This window comes from Falco rusticolus, chromosome Z, assembly GCF_015220075.1.
Source record: "Falco rusticolus isolate bFalRus1 chromosome Z, bFalRus1.pri, whole genome shotgun sequence".
Taxonomy (NCBI): Eukaryota; Metazoa; Chordata; class Aves; order Falconiformes; family Falconidae; genus Falco; species Falco rusticolus.
In genome coordinates, this window is record NC_051210.1 from 1,266,940 (window position 1) to 1,284,750 (window position 17,811).

General features: G+C 41.8%; 1 protein-coding gene across 1 annotated transcript in view; it reads right to left on the reverse strand.

Moving 5' to 3' along the window:
* The window catches only part of ACOT12 (acyl-CoA thioesterase 12), a 31,411-nt gene extending 17,533 nt beyond the window's left edge, over positions 1–13,878 (reverse strand). Inside the window, exons 1-6 of the mRNA XM_037374452.1 lie at positions 13,643–13,878; positions 10,933–11,002; positions 6,728–6,788; positions 5,587–5,688; positions 3,242–3,374; positions 1,170–1,320 (exon numbers count right to left, since the gene is read on the reverse strand). Of these exons, the coding sequence (XP_037230349.1) occupies positions 1,170–1,320; positions 3,242–3,374; positions 5,587–5,688; positions 6,728–6,788; positions 10,933–11,002; positions 13,643–13,778 (653 nt within the window). The 5' untranslated portion in view covers positions 13,779–13,878. The remainder of the gene's footprint in view (positions 1–1,169; positions 1,321–3,241; positions 3,375–5,586; positions 5,689–6,727; positions 6,789–10,932; positions 11,003–13,642) is intronic.
* Between the last annotated feature and the right edge of the window lie 3,933 nt (positions 13,879–17,811).

Sequence of the window (17,811 nt, forward strand, 5' to 3'; positions counted from 1 at the left end):
CAAATCATGTTTGACATCTATTACCTCTCAGTTTTTACAGTACTTGGTTTGCTGATATTTTCCTTCTCCTTTTAAACCTAAATGTGACTCTCACTAGGTAAAATTTATGAAATGAAAACAGGTAAATATTGTGGACAATATTATGGCAAAAATCTGAAACAATCCCTTTGAAGCCAATGAAATGACACACCAGGGTAAGGTCAGTGCATTCTAATGTTACTAAAACAAGCTGTTTATCCAACCTCTAAAGAAAAATCTGTTGTTATCAGTACAACTACTGGCTACAAATCAAAACTATATGAATAATTAATGGAGAAGTCATTTAATTATTAAAGTTAAAAGGCAAAAAAACATTACTAACATCCCTGCAGTGAATTAGGTCACTTGGTATGTAAGGAGAATTCAAAATGAAACTCAAGTGTTGCTTACAAAGAAGCTTTGTACAGCGTCCAAGAACAAGGAGGGAGAAAAACAACGGCTTAATTTCAGGGGAAGAGAAATTAAATGAGTTTATCTCTAGGCCACAGTAAGAAGCAGCACTAGACAGTGTCACAAAACTACTTATATAGTTATTACCTGAAGATGTCAGAGCCCTTTAAACTGCTAAAAATATTACAACCCATAGTATGTGGGACTCTGAAAAGTTGTGACTTGATGATGATTATACATCCATTCTGTGTGCACACCAACAACACAGGATCTGTTTCTTTTGATCCTTCTTCTCTGACTTATTCTTTCTTCTAGCATAAGGAACTGCAGACTAAGATTTAGAAGGCTGTTCATTTTTGGATATCAATTGATACAGGGTCAGTATCAGTTTTATCCTGACTTAACAACTATGCTTTTAAAACACTGCACCAACTATGGGGAGGCCAAGTTTCTATTCCTATGTCCAATGCTGACTTTCTGCAGAGATTCTCAGGAGGATAACAGCTTCTTTTGCCTTAGGGTGTGCATGTGTAACAGAAGAATAATATTTGACTCCCACAGTGGTGTGGGGTACTGTGGGAACTGTACCACATAAATAGTTCAAAAGCCTCCTTCAATCCGAGAAGGAAGAAGTCACAAAGGCTTGGGTCTGTTTTTTTCATAAAATAAATCCCTGTGATATAATATTAAAATTACATCCATTTACAACCATATGCAAAGACTATGATGTAGAAAAGTACCTTGCTGAAATACTTGCCACTGCTTCCATCCAAGCCATGATCTGGCCACCAAAAGTGTTTCCATGATGGTTAGCATGAGGAGGCTGGACAAGCTCAATACTCTGTACATAAGTAAGGTCAGTTGAAACTGCACCTTCCTCTTCAAAGATAACTGAAATACGGCAGCAATGTATTAATAAATAATTTCAACTAGTAACTGATAACCAAGAAGAAAATACCCCTGTTACTAAAGTGTGCAATTTTCTCCAGGCACAACAAAAAGACCAAAGAAAGAAAGATGCAGAAGACCTCTGTTCTTTGCAAGGGAAGCAAGAGGCTGAAGATTTGCTCTGCTTTCCAAAAGACGTTAAGAAGTGGGGAATGGTGCACCCCACAGTCGATCACAGCAGAGTGATCCTTCTCAGCTCTCACTATATCCTTTAAAGCTGTGTCAGAAGCAGTTACGGTGAAACCTGGCTCGCTGTGAATGCAAGCAGCCAGCAGCGTCAGCACATGCTTGTGATTATTCATGGTTGTTGCTATGCATGACCTCTAACTGATGCTGTCATAGCAGTTTATCACTTATTTAAATGCCTTTCATAGACTTTGACTACCACGCGTGATAGGCATCTGTGCAAATGTGTCTAATTAAGGTTAGAGTATGACACGATTATTTCATAATCTCTTACAAATCTTGTGATTACCAGAGACAATATAGAACACACAAAAGAGAGAAATATGGGATCTGAATCAGTAACCACCTTCCACTATCTGAGCATTTCCAATTCCACTTTCAAATGTTTAGCCACACGTCCTCACGCTAATCCCCGTTTTTTCAGTTCTACTTTGCAAGAACAGATTTAAGCATGAGATGACAGCAGTCATTTTCAAAGTGGGCATCTGCACTAGAAGCTACTTGACCTGAATTGTACTTTTGACTTTTGCCATAATTAACTAACTTTATGATTATATATATATCTATGTGGGCACATTTGACTAACTCGCACTTTGGACCTACTTAAGTTTTTGCGTAAGATTCATTCAGGAGACAAACTTCCCTTTCTGGATATGATTTCTACCTATTTTGTTAACTGGCAGAATTTACATGCACTATTTTCTTCTCTCTTTCCCCTATTTTGCTTGTTTCACCTCTTTAAGGAGGTGAATTAGTGCTAACAATGATATCCTTTGAGGAAGTTTCCAGACAAGGCAGTGGAAACAAAAGTCATCAACCTCCGATTTGTCTTTCGTGGTATTAAGCTGTCTCCTGTGGGACAGTTACCATGAAGACAAATAATTTGTTTGCTTGTAGCAAACAAGTCTCTTCCGTTCTACACAGTCTTATAAAATTGTTAAGACTAGAATTTATATTTACAACAGGTTTAATCTTTCTTCAGTAAACCCACATAACGTCTGTTGTTTATACACGGAGTTACGGCTCAGATCTTCCAAATACCAGCATATTTCTTAACTGTTGTGAATAATTTCTTTTGCAGGGGAACACAGAAACTTTTGAGCACAACTGTCTTTAAGAACAAAGATAAGTATCAGAAATAAAGAAAAACCTGTTTCCCCTCTCAGTTTTTCTGATTTGGTCATGAGGAGCTTAAATCTCTTTTTACCTGTTTTGACCTCCACGTAATGAAGTTTCTTCTGCTTGTTGGGAATGATCTCACAGCGTAAGCATAGTTCTTAGCACTTTCTTGCAAAGACACAGCCATAAACCTGAGTGAATTTTATCCTTCTATCTACATTGCAACTAGTGTCATAGGATTTTATTATAGTGCTGCAAAGTTCTGTGTAAACTGTTAAACCTTACACATACAACCTGCATGAAGGCCTGCATTTCACATCTATTTAATGCATGCTTGGCCTTCAATCCTGCATTTTTAAATCTGGAATTTCTAAAAGACAAAGAAATACCACTCTATTAGAATACCTCCCTTACATACCCTCAAAAATCTGGCACACACTTCTCTACGTGATACCACAATCCCAAGGAGCTCTACTCAGATCTTTTGTCTGCTTTCTTCCTCCCTTCCAGATGCCCCTAAGTAATTTTTTTCATCTTCTATGCTGACAACAGTAATCACCTTCCTTATTACTCTCCCGCATTAGGTTCTGAAAGAGCTGTTCATAGCCCAGTCGGATTCTTCTTCTCTCAATAGCCAGGGTGTGCTCCAATTGGTCTTCCGTAGACAGAAGCTTTACAGGATCTAATTCAATCTATGTAAATGAAAAAAAAAAAAAAAAAGGTTCTGAATGCCATAATCATAACAAAGTGCACTTTGAACTTAAAATGGCATCAGCGTTTTCTACAACCTTTTGCTATCAACTAAGATGACAAGTTCTATTAATACACACAAGTGCAGAGTTAAAAGTGCAAGAGATTCTGCATTATCCTTTCAGAATCATTTGTTAAAATTCAATGACAAAGTGCTTTTAGCTTCCAAATACAAACATCCATGACAGCACACACAATTTAAGGCAGTTCTCATTTAAAGAAGAAAAAGGGGGGAAAAAAGAAAAAAAAAAAAAAGGAGGTCTTAATACGAAGCCTTGAGTATTGAATTTTTCTATCAGAAAAATAATCCAGTTGTGCTGATCAGTGGTGTAGTCTACAGGAAATCATTTCCCAGAGCCCACTCCTCCTCCCAACACAAATAGTCCACTCTGGCTTTCACAATTCACTCCATAGTCACACAGCCTATTCATCTATCTGAGGACCAGTTTTCAAGAAGCACTGGTTTTCTGTGGGTGAGGAGGAACACATGAACACTCAGCGCTTGGTGCAGCTTCAGACTATAGATTTACACCCAAAATGCTACTTGAGCCCAGACACGCACCCTTCTCTTGCCCAGATCAGACCTTCTTCTCCCCTAAGTGCAAATTCCCATGTACGTCAGTTCAATGACAAACTGACTCCATACCTGTATTGGCTTAAGAATATTATTACATTTAGATAAATACTGCAGAGGTGCCACAGAACAGTCACTTGTGTGATTTGTCTACACGGTCTGGCCTCAGAAACCTTAAAATAATGCAGAAGCCCTACAAACAGACAAATTCAACATTCTACATCCTGCAGTGGTTGCTGCTAATATTTTTCAATCTTTGAGTCTTCACTTAAACCCTCTTGCAGTTTCCTCGCTTCCTTTCTGGCCCTTCTCAAGAGCTTCCTTTTTTCAGAAGGCCCAGCCAAAAGATTAAAATGGGGAGTACGTACTCTGGCTCTCTACACAACTTTAGCAACAGTTGTTCAGAAAAGTGGATTTGGAAAATGTTCTTTAATTTCTCCAGGACTTTAATTTGTGATGGAATTTGAACTGAAGCCTCAGACTCCCTCTGGGGCATTCCTGCCTTAAGCCTGATTTTAGTTAATCATCACCAATTTAATCCTGAATTAACCTCCCTGGAAATGTGGGCAAAAGGTAACTAGGTTGATGCCATGAATATGATATCAAACAATAGCTTATACTATATTAGTGCTTTCAGGTTAATCAATTTAGTCACTAAACTTTCACAGACAAGCCGGACTTTAATTTTGGTAAAACTGTTCTGATTTGTTTCTTCTGCAAACTGTAGTATATCATTGCAGAAAAGAAAGGAGAAATTATTGGATGTATTAATTGCTCATGGGATGACTGTTCTCTGCCAATCTGCAGTGGATGTTAAAAGGGCAGATGCATTGTCATAACACATTGAATGAAACAGGAAACTCATATACATGATTTTAGTCACTCATGTTCAACACTGTAGAATATTACATAAAAACTTTATTAAGAGGATCTGAGGAATATTTTGCCTTTCTTGTATGAGAAGTTGAAAAGAACTGTGCCTGTTTGGCACAGCAGTGTTTAGGCTAACAGTACCGTGACTGATTTCTAAATGCCTCCAGGGAGCCAAACACTGGGGAGAAGAAATAAAATTGGCATGAAAACTAATTAACATAAATGGCAAAGAATTAATTTAGATGGGAAGCTAGCTTAAAAATAATGTCTTCTATCTGAATAGTGATGTCTGAATAACCTCCTCAAAAGGGGAAATGAAGGATAAAGAAGCCCCACACCAATATGCTTGCAGATTTCAAAGTATATAGATCAGTTTCCGAAAAGGAGAGAGACAGTGCAGACTCACAGGGATCTCTCTCCTAGTGCTTGCTTCTGACAATATTGCAGCCCTTACAAAGACACCAGTTCTATTACTAGCAAATGTGCAAGAGAAAGTAGAAACAATAAAAAAAGCCTAACAATTTCAGAGCAGAGATATGGGGGAAAAAAATAGCTCGATGAAGTCTGGACTTCATGCCGTTTTCCTATTACTGAGCAGAGTAGACAGGTATGAACATTTTCATGTGTTTCACAAGGAGAAAAGTTGGATTATTTCAAAGAAACTCAGTCCCAGTAACTTCAAGCACAGAAGAAAACAGAAAGAATACCTTTCCAGCACCCAGTGGTTTGGCTACGTATGTTGCATATGCCACACTCGCAATTTTTTCAACATTAGTCAAAATGTCCTGTACTATAACCTTGATGCCAACCTACAAGGAAGGAGGCAGTGGAGGAAGAAGACAAAAAAGGTATTTACATCGTCAGCTGAGTTGAAAGAAAATGGTGCAGTATTTATAAAATTAATCACATCCAATCTTTTAAACCTAGAAGAAAAAAGGTAGGAATCCTACTCCGCTATCACTAATATATCTCTGACCACAAAAGAACATCACAAGATTTGCTGAGCTCTGAAAAGCTTTTTAGTACAACTGTGTATGTCTGTCTAGCATCACTTGTAAGGTAAAATAAAAAATTGGAAAGACACTTAGATTTAGGTTTATGGATATCTCTTTCCATTTACTTGTGTGCCGTTTGGAGTTCCCATCTGAACGTTTCTAAGATCTGTGTCAGCGAAAAGTCTGTATAAAGGTGTAAAACACAGTGGAACACTTGAAGGTGAAACACTGTATTTGATCCTGGGAAACAGGCCTGACGTGCATCAAAGCTTCTGATTTTTTAAAATTTTTTCTACTTTTTAGAACCTTTTGGAATACTTTCTCTGTGAGATACATCACTCCGACTAGTACTAATGAGAATTGGACTTGGGTGCAATGCAGAGAAAAGTACCTTTAAGGCTCAAATCTGATTTCAAGTGAATGGGCAATGCATTGCATACTTGTTACAATATGAAGAGTAAGAATATGCATACACCTAAGATAAATATTTTGGTATCAGAAGTTTCAAAAATACTTAGAACTCCACCTATTCGGTGGACCCAAGCTCTGATCTAAGACTGCTTAGAGGCCAATAGCTTTGGACTGGATCAACACCACTCCTGTCCATTACACCTGCCAGAGATTTTAAGTCTTCAGTGTCCAGGTTCTAATTTGACATGGATGATTTTACAGGAAACATGCAACTATAACAGTTATTATGAAACCAGAATTTCACTAGGCAGTGTCATTGTTCAGATAGCTGCACAAAGCTCCTTCTGAAGCAAATAAGACTGGACCCATGTTGCATTCCTCCACTCCTCCCACCTCTCTCCTAATTTAAATATTGTTAGGAATAAGAGTGATGATCTCTTACCTCCATGCTGGTTTTGAATGCTCTGTTCACCTTTGCTTTGATGGTAATAACTTGTCCAACCCTGTCAAGACAACAGCATCGTATGGTATATAATCATGCAGCTTAATAAAGGCTTGAACCTGCTCCTCCAGGTATTCCTGATAGTAGTGAAGCAAATCTCATTAATCAGTCTGTCTTCCAAACTGTACTAAAAATGAACTGTAAAAGCTTTGGCTCTGTTATTCATCAGCCAGACTTCAATCACGCTCAATAGTGATTTTAGTCACTCAGAAAACTGCATAAGCTTAATACTAGCATTCCCTCCTCTTGCTGGTGTCTGTATGACATCAAGTGTGCTCCAGGCCCCAGGTCCTCCAAGAAATTTTGGCCTAGATTCTGCTTTAGCTCAAAGGCGTATCTTGCTGGGAATTACACTAAATCACTGAGTATATCTAGCTGCAAAACCACACAATATATACTCCATGTGCCTTCTCCAGCATACAGATACATGCATATCAGGAAATAACCCCAGGACAAAACCTGCTCTTTAACATCTTTGAAGGATGGGGAAAGAGTTCACATTCCAAGCTTTGGCCAAGAACAGGGCTGCAGCACATCACTTCTGTCCTAATAGCATACCTATGAACAACTACTCTTCCCCATTTACCTACACAGAATACCTAAACACAGTTATTTCTTTTTACCTACACAGCATCAACTTTAAATGAGAAAATAAATTCTTTCTTTCTGGGATTTCTAAAGTACCTGCATATATTAAATAAAATACATATATTGTTAACAAGAGTAACCCTTGTTTTCAAACCCCTAATGCTTTAACACACAGAAATGCTGAAAGGGTGGAAAGAGGGCTGTTTCCCCTACAGTTGTCTTACTGAGCAGAGCAGTAAAAGGACACGATGTGCATGGTAAGTCAGAACCACAGCCAAAACAACTGGGCATCCAGCCACTACCTTCAGGGAATTTAAAACTGACTTACAGCTGCTAAAGATCAGTCCCAGAGCAGGCAAAGTACAGCTAGCTACATCTGAGACCGCAAAATATACCTCAGACCACTTGAGCACCTGTGAAACAGGCATTTACAGCTCAGGATTTGGCAGAGTTATGATCCCAGTTTATTAAAAAAAAAATCTTTACCATTTATTCCTAATTTAATTAATAGAGTTTTGACACTTAAAGGTAAGGCTTTTCTTAAATTGCTTCTCAATGCCAGAACTTCAAATAAATTGTTACCAAACACTAGAATGGAGAAGAGGAAACCTGTTTCTTTACAGTATCAGACAGGAACCACCAACTACACAAAAACTTTCTCTTTTCTTGTTCACATTCAAGAACACAAGTGGAAGCTTTTGAGTAGACAGAGGAGAAAAATGTTAGAGGAGAGAATTAAGACCACCTGCAGATACACAGCCCTCATTAGCTTTTGAAGAACGTATTCAGAAGTCTTTCCATCATCCATTGCAAAGAAAAAGCACAATCAATGTAATAGTTCTAAACTGCACAGCTAAGAGAACCACCAGCTCATTTACAAAGAGGAGAAAATGTTCAGAACAGTACACAATTATTTATCTTTAAGTTTGGAAAAGAAGTTAACATTATGGTCTCATAAAAAGGCTTTAGAAAGCTTAGAGACAGAAGTATTCTGAAACACCTCTGAAGACTCTCTTATCTGTCATAAAACTCCCAAGAGGATTACAGTAACATGGCAGTAGAGGTAATGACAAATACAAGGTGAAAAAAGACAGAATATATTCACTAGATAAACTATATGATTGAACACAACACATGCTGATAGTGATTGCAAGGCTTTCCTCAAAAGAAGGAGAGTTCAGAGACTCTACAGATGTTTGCAGAGGACGTCATGGTCTCTGTCAAGAACATCGTGATGCCAGACTGTCCATGAGGTCCCAGCAGAGGCTGCAGAGGTCTCAATCTCAGGCTTACTGGCAGGGTGCTATTCTTGCGTACAAAGATTGTTCATTTCACCTTTGTCAGTGACGCTGTCCTGGTGACCTCTCTTCCTCTGTGTGAGAACATTGCATAAGAGAGGTTGAGAGAGGTAAATTTGGGTCTGTCCACCTTTGAGGAAACTGCAGGGTGGGAACAGAACAAAGCTGGATGTGATCTCACTCAGCCTGAGATGCCAGGACGGCAATAAGGTGGGCTTGGACTTCACAGACATCAGATACTTTGACTGATTGGCTTGTGCTCCAAGCAGTCTATACAGCTGCACTCACATTTCATTGTAGAAAAGTGTCCTCCAGGGTCCGTGGCCATATCAGAAAATAAAGGTGTCAGAACTGAGATGGTCAGACAGTATGATGGGGAAATGTCTTCTGATATACTTTCAGGAGCTGCTTCAAAATTACGTGCTTTACATTGTATCATATATTCTGACTTTGGACAAACTGATTTATTTAAGCCAAGAGAGATGATCAGCTTGGGTATTTAAATAGATACCTAAGGGCAGAAGCCACAGAACACCACGCTTCCACTCGTAACTGGCAGAAAGCTTTTGAAATATATCAGAATGAACCGAGTATGATTCAAACTAACAAAATTTAAATAAATGTTATTTAAAATTGGATGTTCTTACTACCACTGAACTGCTGCATATTAAAAGAGAAGGAAGAGGGATTTATTTGTTATCATGACATAAAACTGAGTTTTGCCATACACAGATTTGTGGAAATTTCCATGTCAACTGAAAAGAAATATGCATAGAAGAGTTAATCCTTACAGAACATTTTATAACCTGAGTTAGGTAAATGAAACCTTACAGCAGGCAACTTACATCTTTTTAATGTACTACAGTGAGATACAAGAGCTTTCTTATTTAAGCAAGATGTTTGTATATTCAACAAGATCTGGAAAAATTTAGAAAATTACACAGTGAGCTACAAACAGGTTGTTAAAGATGACCGGAGGCTGAAAAATAATTACTGAAAACACTTCATGGTTACTAGGTTTGTACCCTAAATCCTTGTTAAAAATGAAACACTGGCACCACAAGTAGAAGGAGAACTAGAGACATATTTGGAAACAAATTTGGAAGGAGAAGTATTTTCATTGTATTCTAGAGGCTCTGTTCTGCTCTCAGAAAACAAAAGAGAAAATCGCTCTGAAGCTACTGAAGTCTGAAATATTATGCCTGAAAGAAAAACATTACCCTGATTTCACTTGTAGGACGCTCTGATTACAGTTTTCACAGACAGGATTTTCTCCTAAGGACAAAATTAAAAACACGTAATAACTGCAGGCAGGACAAACACTTCAAAACTAATTTTGTAAAAGAGACCAAGAAATTCTTTTGAGTTCTAGATTCAGTACGACTGTGTTCACTTCTTTGTTACTGGTTATAGCTCTCATCCTAATGGTCACTACTCTACAAATTTGCTGTTCAGAAGTGAAAGCAGATGCTTATTTTACACTTGTGTACTACAAAGTTTTAAACTGACATCAGCTGTACACCCAACAGCCAATGTTGCTTGGTTCACAGTCAAGACAACTGCATGCGCATTGGCCTCTGTAACCAGGTCCATCTTACCTAAGCACTCATTAATTTCCCCATTGCAAGGTGTAAAACCACACAAAATCTACAAAGTAATGCCTCTAAGTTTCTGTAAATACACGGTTTAGGAATAAATGTGCTATTTCCTCTTACATTGTTTTTTATCCCTTGAAAGATAATGAAAAATGGTTAAAAGAAAAGTTAAGTCCTGTATGATTTCGTAGAGTCAGTCAGCATTTGGTGATCACCAATGCAAATCACTTCTGTTTTGGTACAAGAACTCATTTTTCTAGAAGAGCTGAAAGAGAAAGATGGTAAAATATAAACCCAAAGAGCACTTGCAATAATAGAAAAATACAATAACTGTTATAGGTATGTAGTCCTTATTTAACAGAGATAAGTAATGGCCTGCAGCATTCACTTTTAACTAGAGCCAAAGGTCACTGGCTCATCAGTTTCTCACCTGGCGTCTAGGTTGCCAAGTCAAAGTAACTACAGTTTATTTTTGACCTGTGAATTTGATCTGTTTTCTAGGTGGGTCATGCTATCAACAGATAGAAAAGAGCAATTCTGAGACTTAACTCTGTGACCCTGGGGTTTATTGGCCTGCTATCTCAGGTTTTATAATGCCTCAGTTTATCTCTGCCAAATAAGAATCTCTAGAATGTAAACACTTGACTGTTAGCTGGTTTTGTACCTGGCAGCCTCTTCAAACTGTATGTCATCCATAGACGCTGTCACGCAAGACACACCAGCATGTTTCTCAGCTTCAAAAGAGACACATGGGCACACAATTACCACATTGCATTTTCCGCAAGCTATTCACCTATATACTTGTGCAGAGGCAGAAATGAAACACAGTAGATCCCAGTTCCTCTTTTGATCACCCTAATGCAAGTCTGCAGTGGACCCCTTAGAAAAAAAGAATCTAAGTAAGATTAAAGTTAGTATTTACCATGAAATAAGGGTAACATCAGGAGATGAGACTAGATGACAATAATGATCCTGCTCGGTTTGAAAAGCTCTGTTTAAGGTCTTTCTCTAAAAATGAACATTCTGGTAAGAAAGCACTAACAAGCGTGTTGCAGGACAAAAGGAGTCACAGTGTTAAGAAGTCTACAGAAATCTCTGCCATCTCCCTCAAAACAGGCTGTTGTGAGTATCAGCTATGTTAAACCAGTGTAGAAGTTTCATGTCAGTTGAGGATTCTCAGACGTGAGAGAAAGATTTACTGGCTTATTAGCATGGTCCCGGCAGTGGAAAGCAGGTAAATACATGTCCTCAGCACTGTACTAAAACACAGGACTTAAATAAAAACAAATACAAACAAGATTTAACAAGTAAAACCCAAGTATTTACTTATTGTAAAACATTTTTAACAGAATTTTAACAATGTTCCTCATCTCCCCCTTTGTCTCCCTATCGTTTATGAAAAATAACGCACCCTATTAGTACTAATTATGAAAGTTAATCTGGAGAAAGTAATCATCTTTACTATTAATAATTAATAGTCCAATAGTTATCTTTTTAAAGCAAGTTATCGTGATTTATTATTTATTTGACCGTAGAACCAGGAATTCCAAGTCAAAGGCTAGATCACCACCACACTAGGAGCTGTTTAAACACAGTGAGCCCCTGCTCCCAAAAATTTCCTGAGTGACAGAGGCAAAAAACAGGACTAGCAGGAAACCTAGAACACAGCCCTGTGCAGCAGGGAGGAGTTCTCACTCCCAAGCAGCCCAGTGTTTTTAGTGAGCATCACAAGAAAAAACTTGAAGGAGTTAGAGGATGGTGCAGAAGTTGTATCAGTATCTGAGGAGCTCCCTTTGAAAATATGAAGGTAAAACACATGAAGGCACTTATCAGAAACAGCAAACTGTGATGAAAGGGAAGAGGTCACTGACAAGTAAGAGGCTGGAGTCACCACTGTGATAGATAATGCAAAGTGATGAGTAAGATGGTGGTAGTCATAAATAGCCTCAAAAGCGAGGAAGCAGCTAGCCAGGTGGATTACACCTAAAGCAGCAGGATATGAAATGAGGAAGGTGCAAAGCCTTGGCAGTTGCAATGGTACCAGCTGGCACTAATGCAGGAGAAAGACGGCAAAGCCAAAGAAATCCCTGTCTGGTATTTTGAGTTTGCTGTGACACAAAAAGCAAAGCGAGGAAAGATGTTAAAAAACCTTTGTGTGCAGCAGGATTAGCCCTGTGTCATGAATGACTGCTGCTGCTCTAAACCTAACCAGGTAAAAGCAACCATGAAAGTGACCTCCAGTAGCAGATTCGCAGCTGATGAAGATCATCACAGCTTAACCAAAGTCCAGGGACCAAAGACAAACCATTGTAGCAACAGGGTTCTGCCGCTTCAGAGCACGGACTCGAGTTCAAGGGTTGCAGAGATCAGTTCAGGGTCTCTTGACAAAAAGCAGTGTTAAGGGGTAAATCACTGACCGGCTGAAATCAAATGAGTCCTTTGTGCTAAAGTAAGTCTTAAAAAAAATGTGATCATACTGGGAAGTTGCTACATGCTAGGTAGTTTCTGGGTTATTGTGTGGGGCAAGTTCTGCAGCATCCCAACTCTTTCTATATAGGAAGAGTGGGTTACGTAAAGCTGCACTGAGCGCAGCATGCGCCTACGCAGTAAGCGCACCACGGTCACCATGTTGCATGGAGACGCCATCCAGACATGAGTTCCCCAAATATACCCGCTATTCTCTGCAAGGCTCATTATGGACTGCTAATGTATGCAGCTGTACTTGGAAACGGAGTTCACCGACAGCAGAGATGGCAGAGCCTTGGGTTTTCTTAGGGCTTTAGATGAAGCTTCTGCTTTCAGAAGTTCGCTGAGGAGATTTTAAAAAGTTTTCCAAGCTGCGTGACACCAGACACAGGGTAGCTCTGCACGCTGCTGGGGTTTGTGGTCGTTGGTTGGTTTTTTTCCCCACCCATGCGCCAATATTCTTAAATTAGTACTCTTCTTTCTTCCAGTATTTCTGTCTCCCATCACTTTTTCCCCTTCCCTGCCCTCTTTTTTAAATTCTCCTCATCCTAACCGCCCGCGCCACCCCCCTCTTCGCTCACCGGAGAGACGCCGCCCCCAGCCCCGGGGCTGCCCCGGGGTGAGCCCCCGCACCTCGCACGCTGCCCCGGCTGCGCCTTCCCGCCAGCCGCCCCCTCCCCCGGCTCCCCAGGGCAAAATGTCGCCTCCTCCTCGCCCCTCACAGGAAATACGGGGACAGGGCCACCGCTTTTCGGGGAATGAGAGGCTGCCGGGCACAGCCGGCGAGTTCAAGGCGCGTTTCTGAGGGGACCGGGGGTAGGGGCACAGGGCGGTGGAGGCGCCTCTGCCGCCCTGAGGCGACGCTCCCCCGCCCGCCGCCGCCCCCTGCCCCGCCGCCGCCCCGCTACCTGCCAGGCAGGCGGTGGCGTCCATCCACTTGAGGAGCTGCCCGGCGCTCAGCTCCCCGCGCTGGTTGGCGTGGGCCGGGAAGACGGTCTGGCACATGCAGACATCGCCGCCCGCCGCCGCCCCGCGCCGCGCCATGGCGCCGCCAGTGCGGGGGGCAGCGGCGGTCGAGGCTCCCGCGGGCACGGAGAGGCAGCGCCGCCCGGCCCGGCCTGCCCGCTGCCTACCGAGCCGGGGCGGGCCGGTCCCGCCCCATCGCCCGGGGCTGGGGTGGGGAATCGCCGCCTCTGGCGGCGGGAAGGAGCCGCCGGGCTGAGGGGAGCGGGGCCCGGGGCGCGGGGCGGGCAGGGTGGCTGCGGGCCGTGGCTGCCCCGCTCCCGCCCCCGCGGCTGCTGCCCCGGGACCTGCGGCCGCCTCGGGGCCCGGCCTCAGCCGCCACGCTGGCGCGGCCACTGCGAACCTGTGCCGGTGCCACTGACGGGGTTTGGTGTGTGCATTCCCACTGAAATATTTATAATCTGGCTCACTTTTTTCCTTTTTCTTCTTTCCTTTCTTTCTTTCGTTTTGAAGTCTTGCTCTCTCGTGTTGTCACCAACGTGACAGCCCGACAGATGGGCCCCCAGGGAAGACACACTCCAGTCTCCAGAGGCTGGTGAGCCCCGTAGGAAGTTGCCACGGCCTGGTGAGCCACTGTCACTGAGGGTACGGACCTTTTGACACCTACCTGGGTGGCCGCAGCCCCAGTCACGTATTCCCTCAGGAGTTCTTAACTGGAGACCTCACAGAGGGCTCTTCCTCTTGCCTCCCCCTCCTCACATGGCTTGCAAGGTCCTGCCGGACATTGCTGCTCTGCATACTGTGAATATATAGGCACTGCTGAGGACGCGTAGAGCAACTGATTTTGAATCAGTCAGTGTGGTGGGGCGTCCCCCCCTCCCCTGGGCTGCCCTGCGGTCTCGGGAAGCCCTGTGAGGGCTCAGCCCTCTGCACCCAGTCAGGCCGCACCAGCAGCTCTTGCACAGCCCAGGTGGGGAGCAGCACTGGCCGCACCAGGAGCTCCTGTCGCCTGGCCAAGGTGGGCAACGGCAGCGGGAACCATCAGTCACCCCCCGACGGCCTTGGAACGTTCCTGACCTGAATCGTAGCCCGAGTGGAATGGTACCGTTGTTACTGGAACTTTGAAAAATTACTGACCCAGATTGCGGCCAGAATGGAAATTTATGGATGACTACAGCCTACCATCTTGCCATACCTATCTTAGTGTCTGTGTGAACTGATTTATCTACCCTATGGCAAGTATAGGGTGAATGTTGCCATCTTGAATCCGTAATTAAGTCATGGTTGTGACTGTAGTAAATCCTATTGACTCACTTTGTAAATTTTAGTGATTAAGTGCCGCTAAAATCTTGTGATCCACTTTAGATACAAACCCTTGACCAAGTCTGCCACTAGGACTGGATCTAGCCACACCTAAACTCTATCAGGAGTTTAAAAAGCAAGGGGGTCTGCTCTGAACCTCATGACTCAACAGGAGGGTCTCTGACCCATTTGCATCTTCTTCGGTCTGTCTAAATCATTCTTGCTCAATTCTAACTCCTACTTTCCTTTGTAAGTTTCATCCATGTAGTAAGTGATAAGGTGAACCTTGTCATCAAACTTTTGTTAGGTCACACTTTTAAAAATCCATATTGAAAGTATTCTGCGAATAATTTTGTTGATGATTCTGCAAGTGACCTAAACCACCCATTCGCAACAGTCAGGAAGGTCAATCCATGCTCACTGGTTGCACTTGTCAGCTGTTGAAGCAGGGCTGGTGGTGGAGGAAACGCTGCTTCAACGTAGCAAGAGTATGCAACCTCTAAATGGTCTTTAAGGATAGACCATAAAACTTGACGCTGTGCTGTCCCCCACTCCAGGGTGTTGTAAATAACATGGTTTTCAAGAGAGCAGGAGCAGCAAGATTCTTTTCTGTAGGCTTTCCTCTTTATACTCTAGCTACAGCATGTTACCCACTATTACAATGACAGTTTTCACATGTTTATTAAAAACATGCATAAATTAATTTATATCATGAATAGTCACTCATTTAAACATTGTTAAAGATTCAGCTTTAACTCGTAACAACCAGGAAATTTTGAATTTTAAGCATCCTGACTCACCAAGCTAGAGTTTCTCAGTGCAGCAGGGATTTTCTTCCCATGTGGTCTGTTACTATCATTGCACTATAGCAAGATCTCTGTTTCGTCACCTACTCTTAGCAAGCAACAGGATGGCTGTACCATTACACTTGTTCCATTCCAGAGCATGCTGGCTCTGAAAATCAGCATGTTGTGCTGTTCCCTAGATTCATTTCTATTCTGGTTTGTACTGATTTCTCTTTCCTTCTTTGACTGGTTTCTGTGAAGGGAAGAAACAGACTCTCTTGGAAGTGGCAGTGGCATCCCAGAGTCTTGCTATCTGAACAGGATTTGTAAACAGTGTGCAGCCAGTATTTTCTCCTTCCTTGTTTGCTCAATCCAGACGACAAAATCTCAGGTATCTCCTTCTTACACCATGTATCCTAGATCTTAGAAGGAACAGTCTTTAAACAGAACTGAACATTTTTCCACTTAAAAAAATAAAATAAAAAAAAATATATATTTAATTTTGTGTTTTGCCTAAGCCAGTAGTTTGTTAATTTGTTTTCAGGTTTACTTTGTCACACTTGTTGACCAGGATTTCTCCAAGATAATGCTTACTTGGTTTTTCTTCACAGGTAGTTTTCACCTCCATTAAATATAGTCCATTGATCAGGTGTTTGGCCCATAACACAGTTTTCTGCTGTGAGATTAAGAGCTACAAAGCTGTTAGTATCACAGAGAAGTAAAAGTAAAATCTAAATCTGCTCACATCTGAAACTTTCTTAAGAATGTGGAAGATCACATGCTTGGGGTGAGTGGTCAGCAGACCTCTCTTAGGGTGCATGCAGGAGTTGTAGGGAAACAGAAGAGGCGAGTTCTCTCATCTCCGTTAGGGAAAGGGTAAGCTGGTATTTGAAATACACACCTCAGAGATGTACATACCTCCTGATTTCAAAGGGAAGGATGTTAATTTGAAATATGTCCGTGGGAAGCTGGAGATGCCCTCCAGGAACAAGAATGGCCACTGAGGATCCAAATGAGCAGTGCACATCCTTCCACTGCTTTGGACACTTGGCAGCCACACCTGGAGAGTGAGGTGAGGGAACTCACAGCCTAAAATGCCCTTTTCCCAAACAAGCCTGTGCTTTTGTAAGCTGCATTTCTCCTGCCCTCCAGCTCCTCTTCTTGGACCCTGTCTGCTGAGGTAACAGACTCCAATATCCATCTTCCATTTGGATTCGATGAATACTTTCTCTGCAGTCCCTTATACTCCTTTGGCTTATTACACAGTCTCCACTGGAGTAACCGGGTATTTTACAGCCTTTGGTGTATTTGTCCTCAGAAAACACCTGCAAGGTCAGTATTGTTCTCCTTTTACAGCTGAAAGTTTAGAGAAGTTAGGTTCCTGGCCCAAGATCACAGAGGACATCTATGCTTTTCAGTAGTTTCCCAACTGAGAAGTACCTTCTGTGGCACAGTAGCCTACACCAGCACCTCTGGCATGACCACCAGATGAAGGTAGCTGGACCAACATTATGTGATGAAAGCAGTGTCTGGGAGGCATTTTTGTGAACCAACAGATTTTTCATTATTGATGCCTACTGTGGCAAGAGGAAGAAATGGTCAAAGGCAAATTCATACATCACTCAGTCACTGACTTTGGTGAAACTGTTCTCTTGAAATGAGAACTGGTAGTGAATTAAAGTGAGCTCAACTTTAAAATTTTGGTTAACCAACTAAGAAACTGACTTCCCTTCAGAACTGTTGCTTGCTAATGCAGGTTTTAGAAGTTTTTGTCAATAAATGATTCACACTTAATGGCTTGAGGCTTCTCCTGCTGAACTGAATTAGTGAAACCAACAACAGGGGCAGAACTGTTTTAAATACATTTAAAAAGAAAACCCAGAATGGATATTAGGTTATCATCTCCCAATAACATGCATTTGTAATTGAAGCAATGTAACTGGAAAAGCTTTGTGCAGCACAACAGGGTATCTCACGAGCGCTGTGAAGAACAAGACACAGCACGATGCCTGTAAAGGAACTGTGCC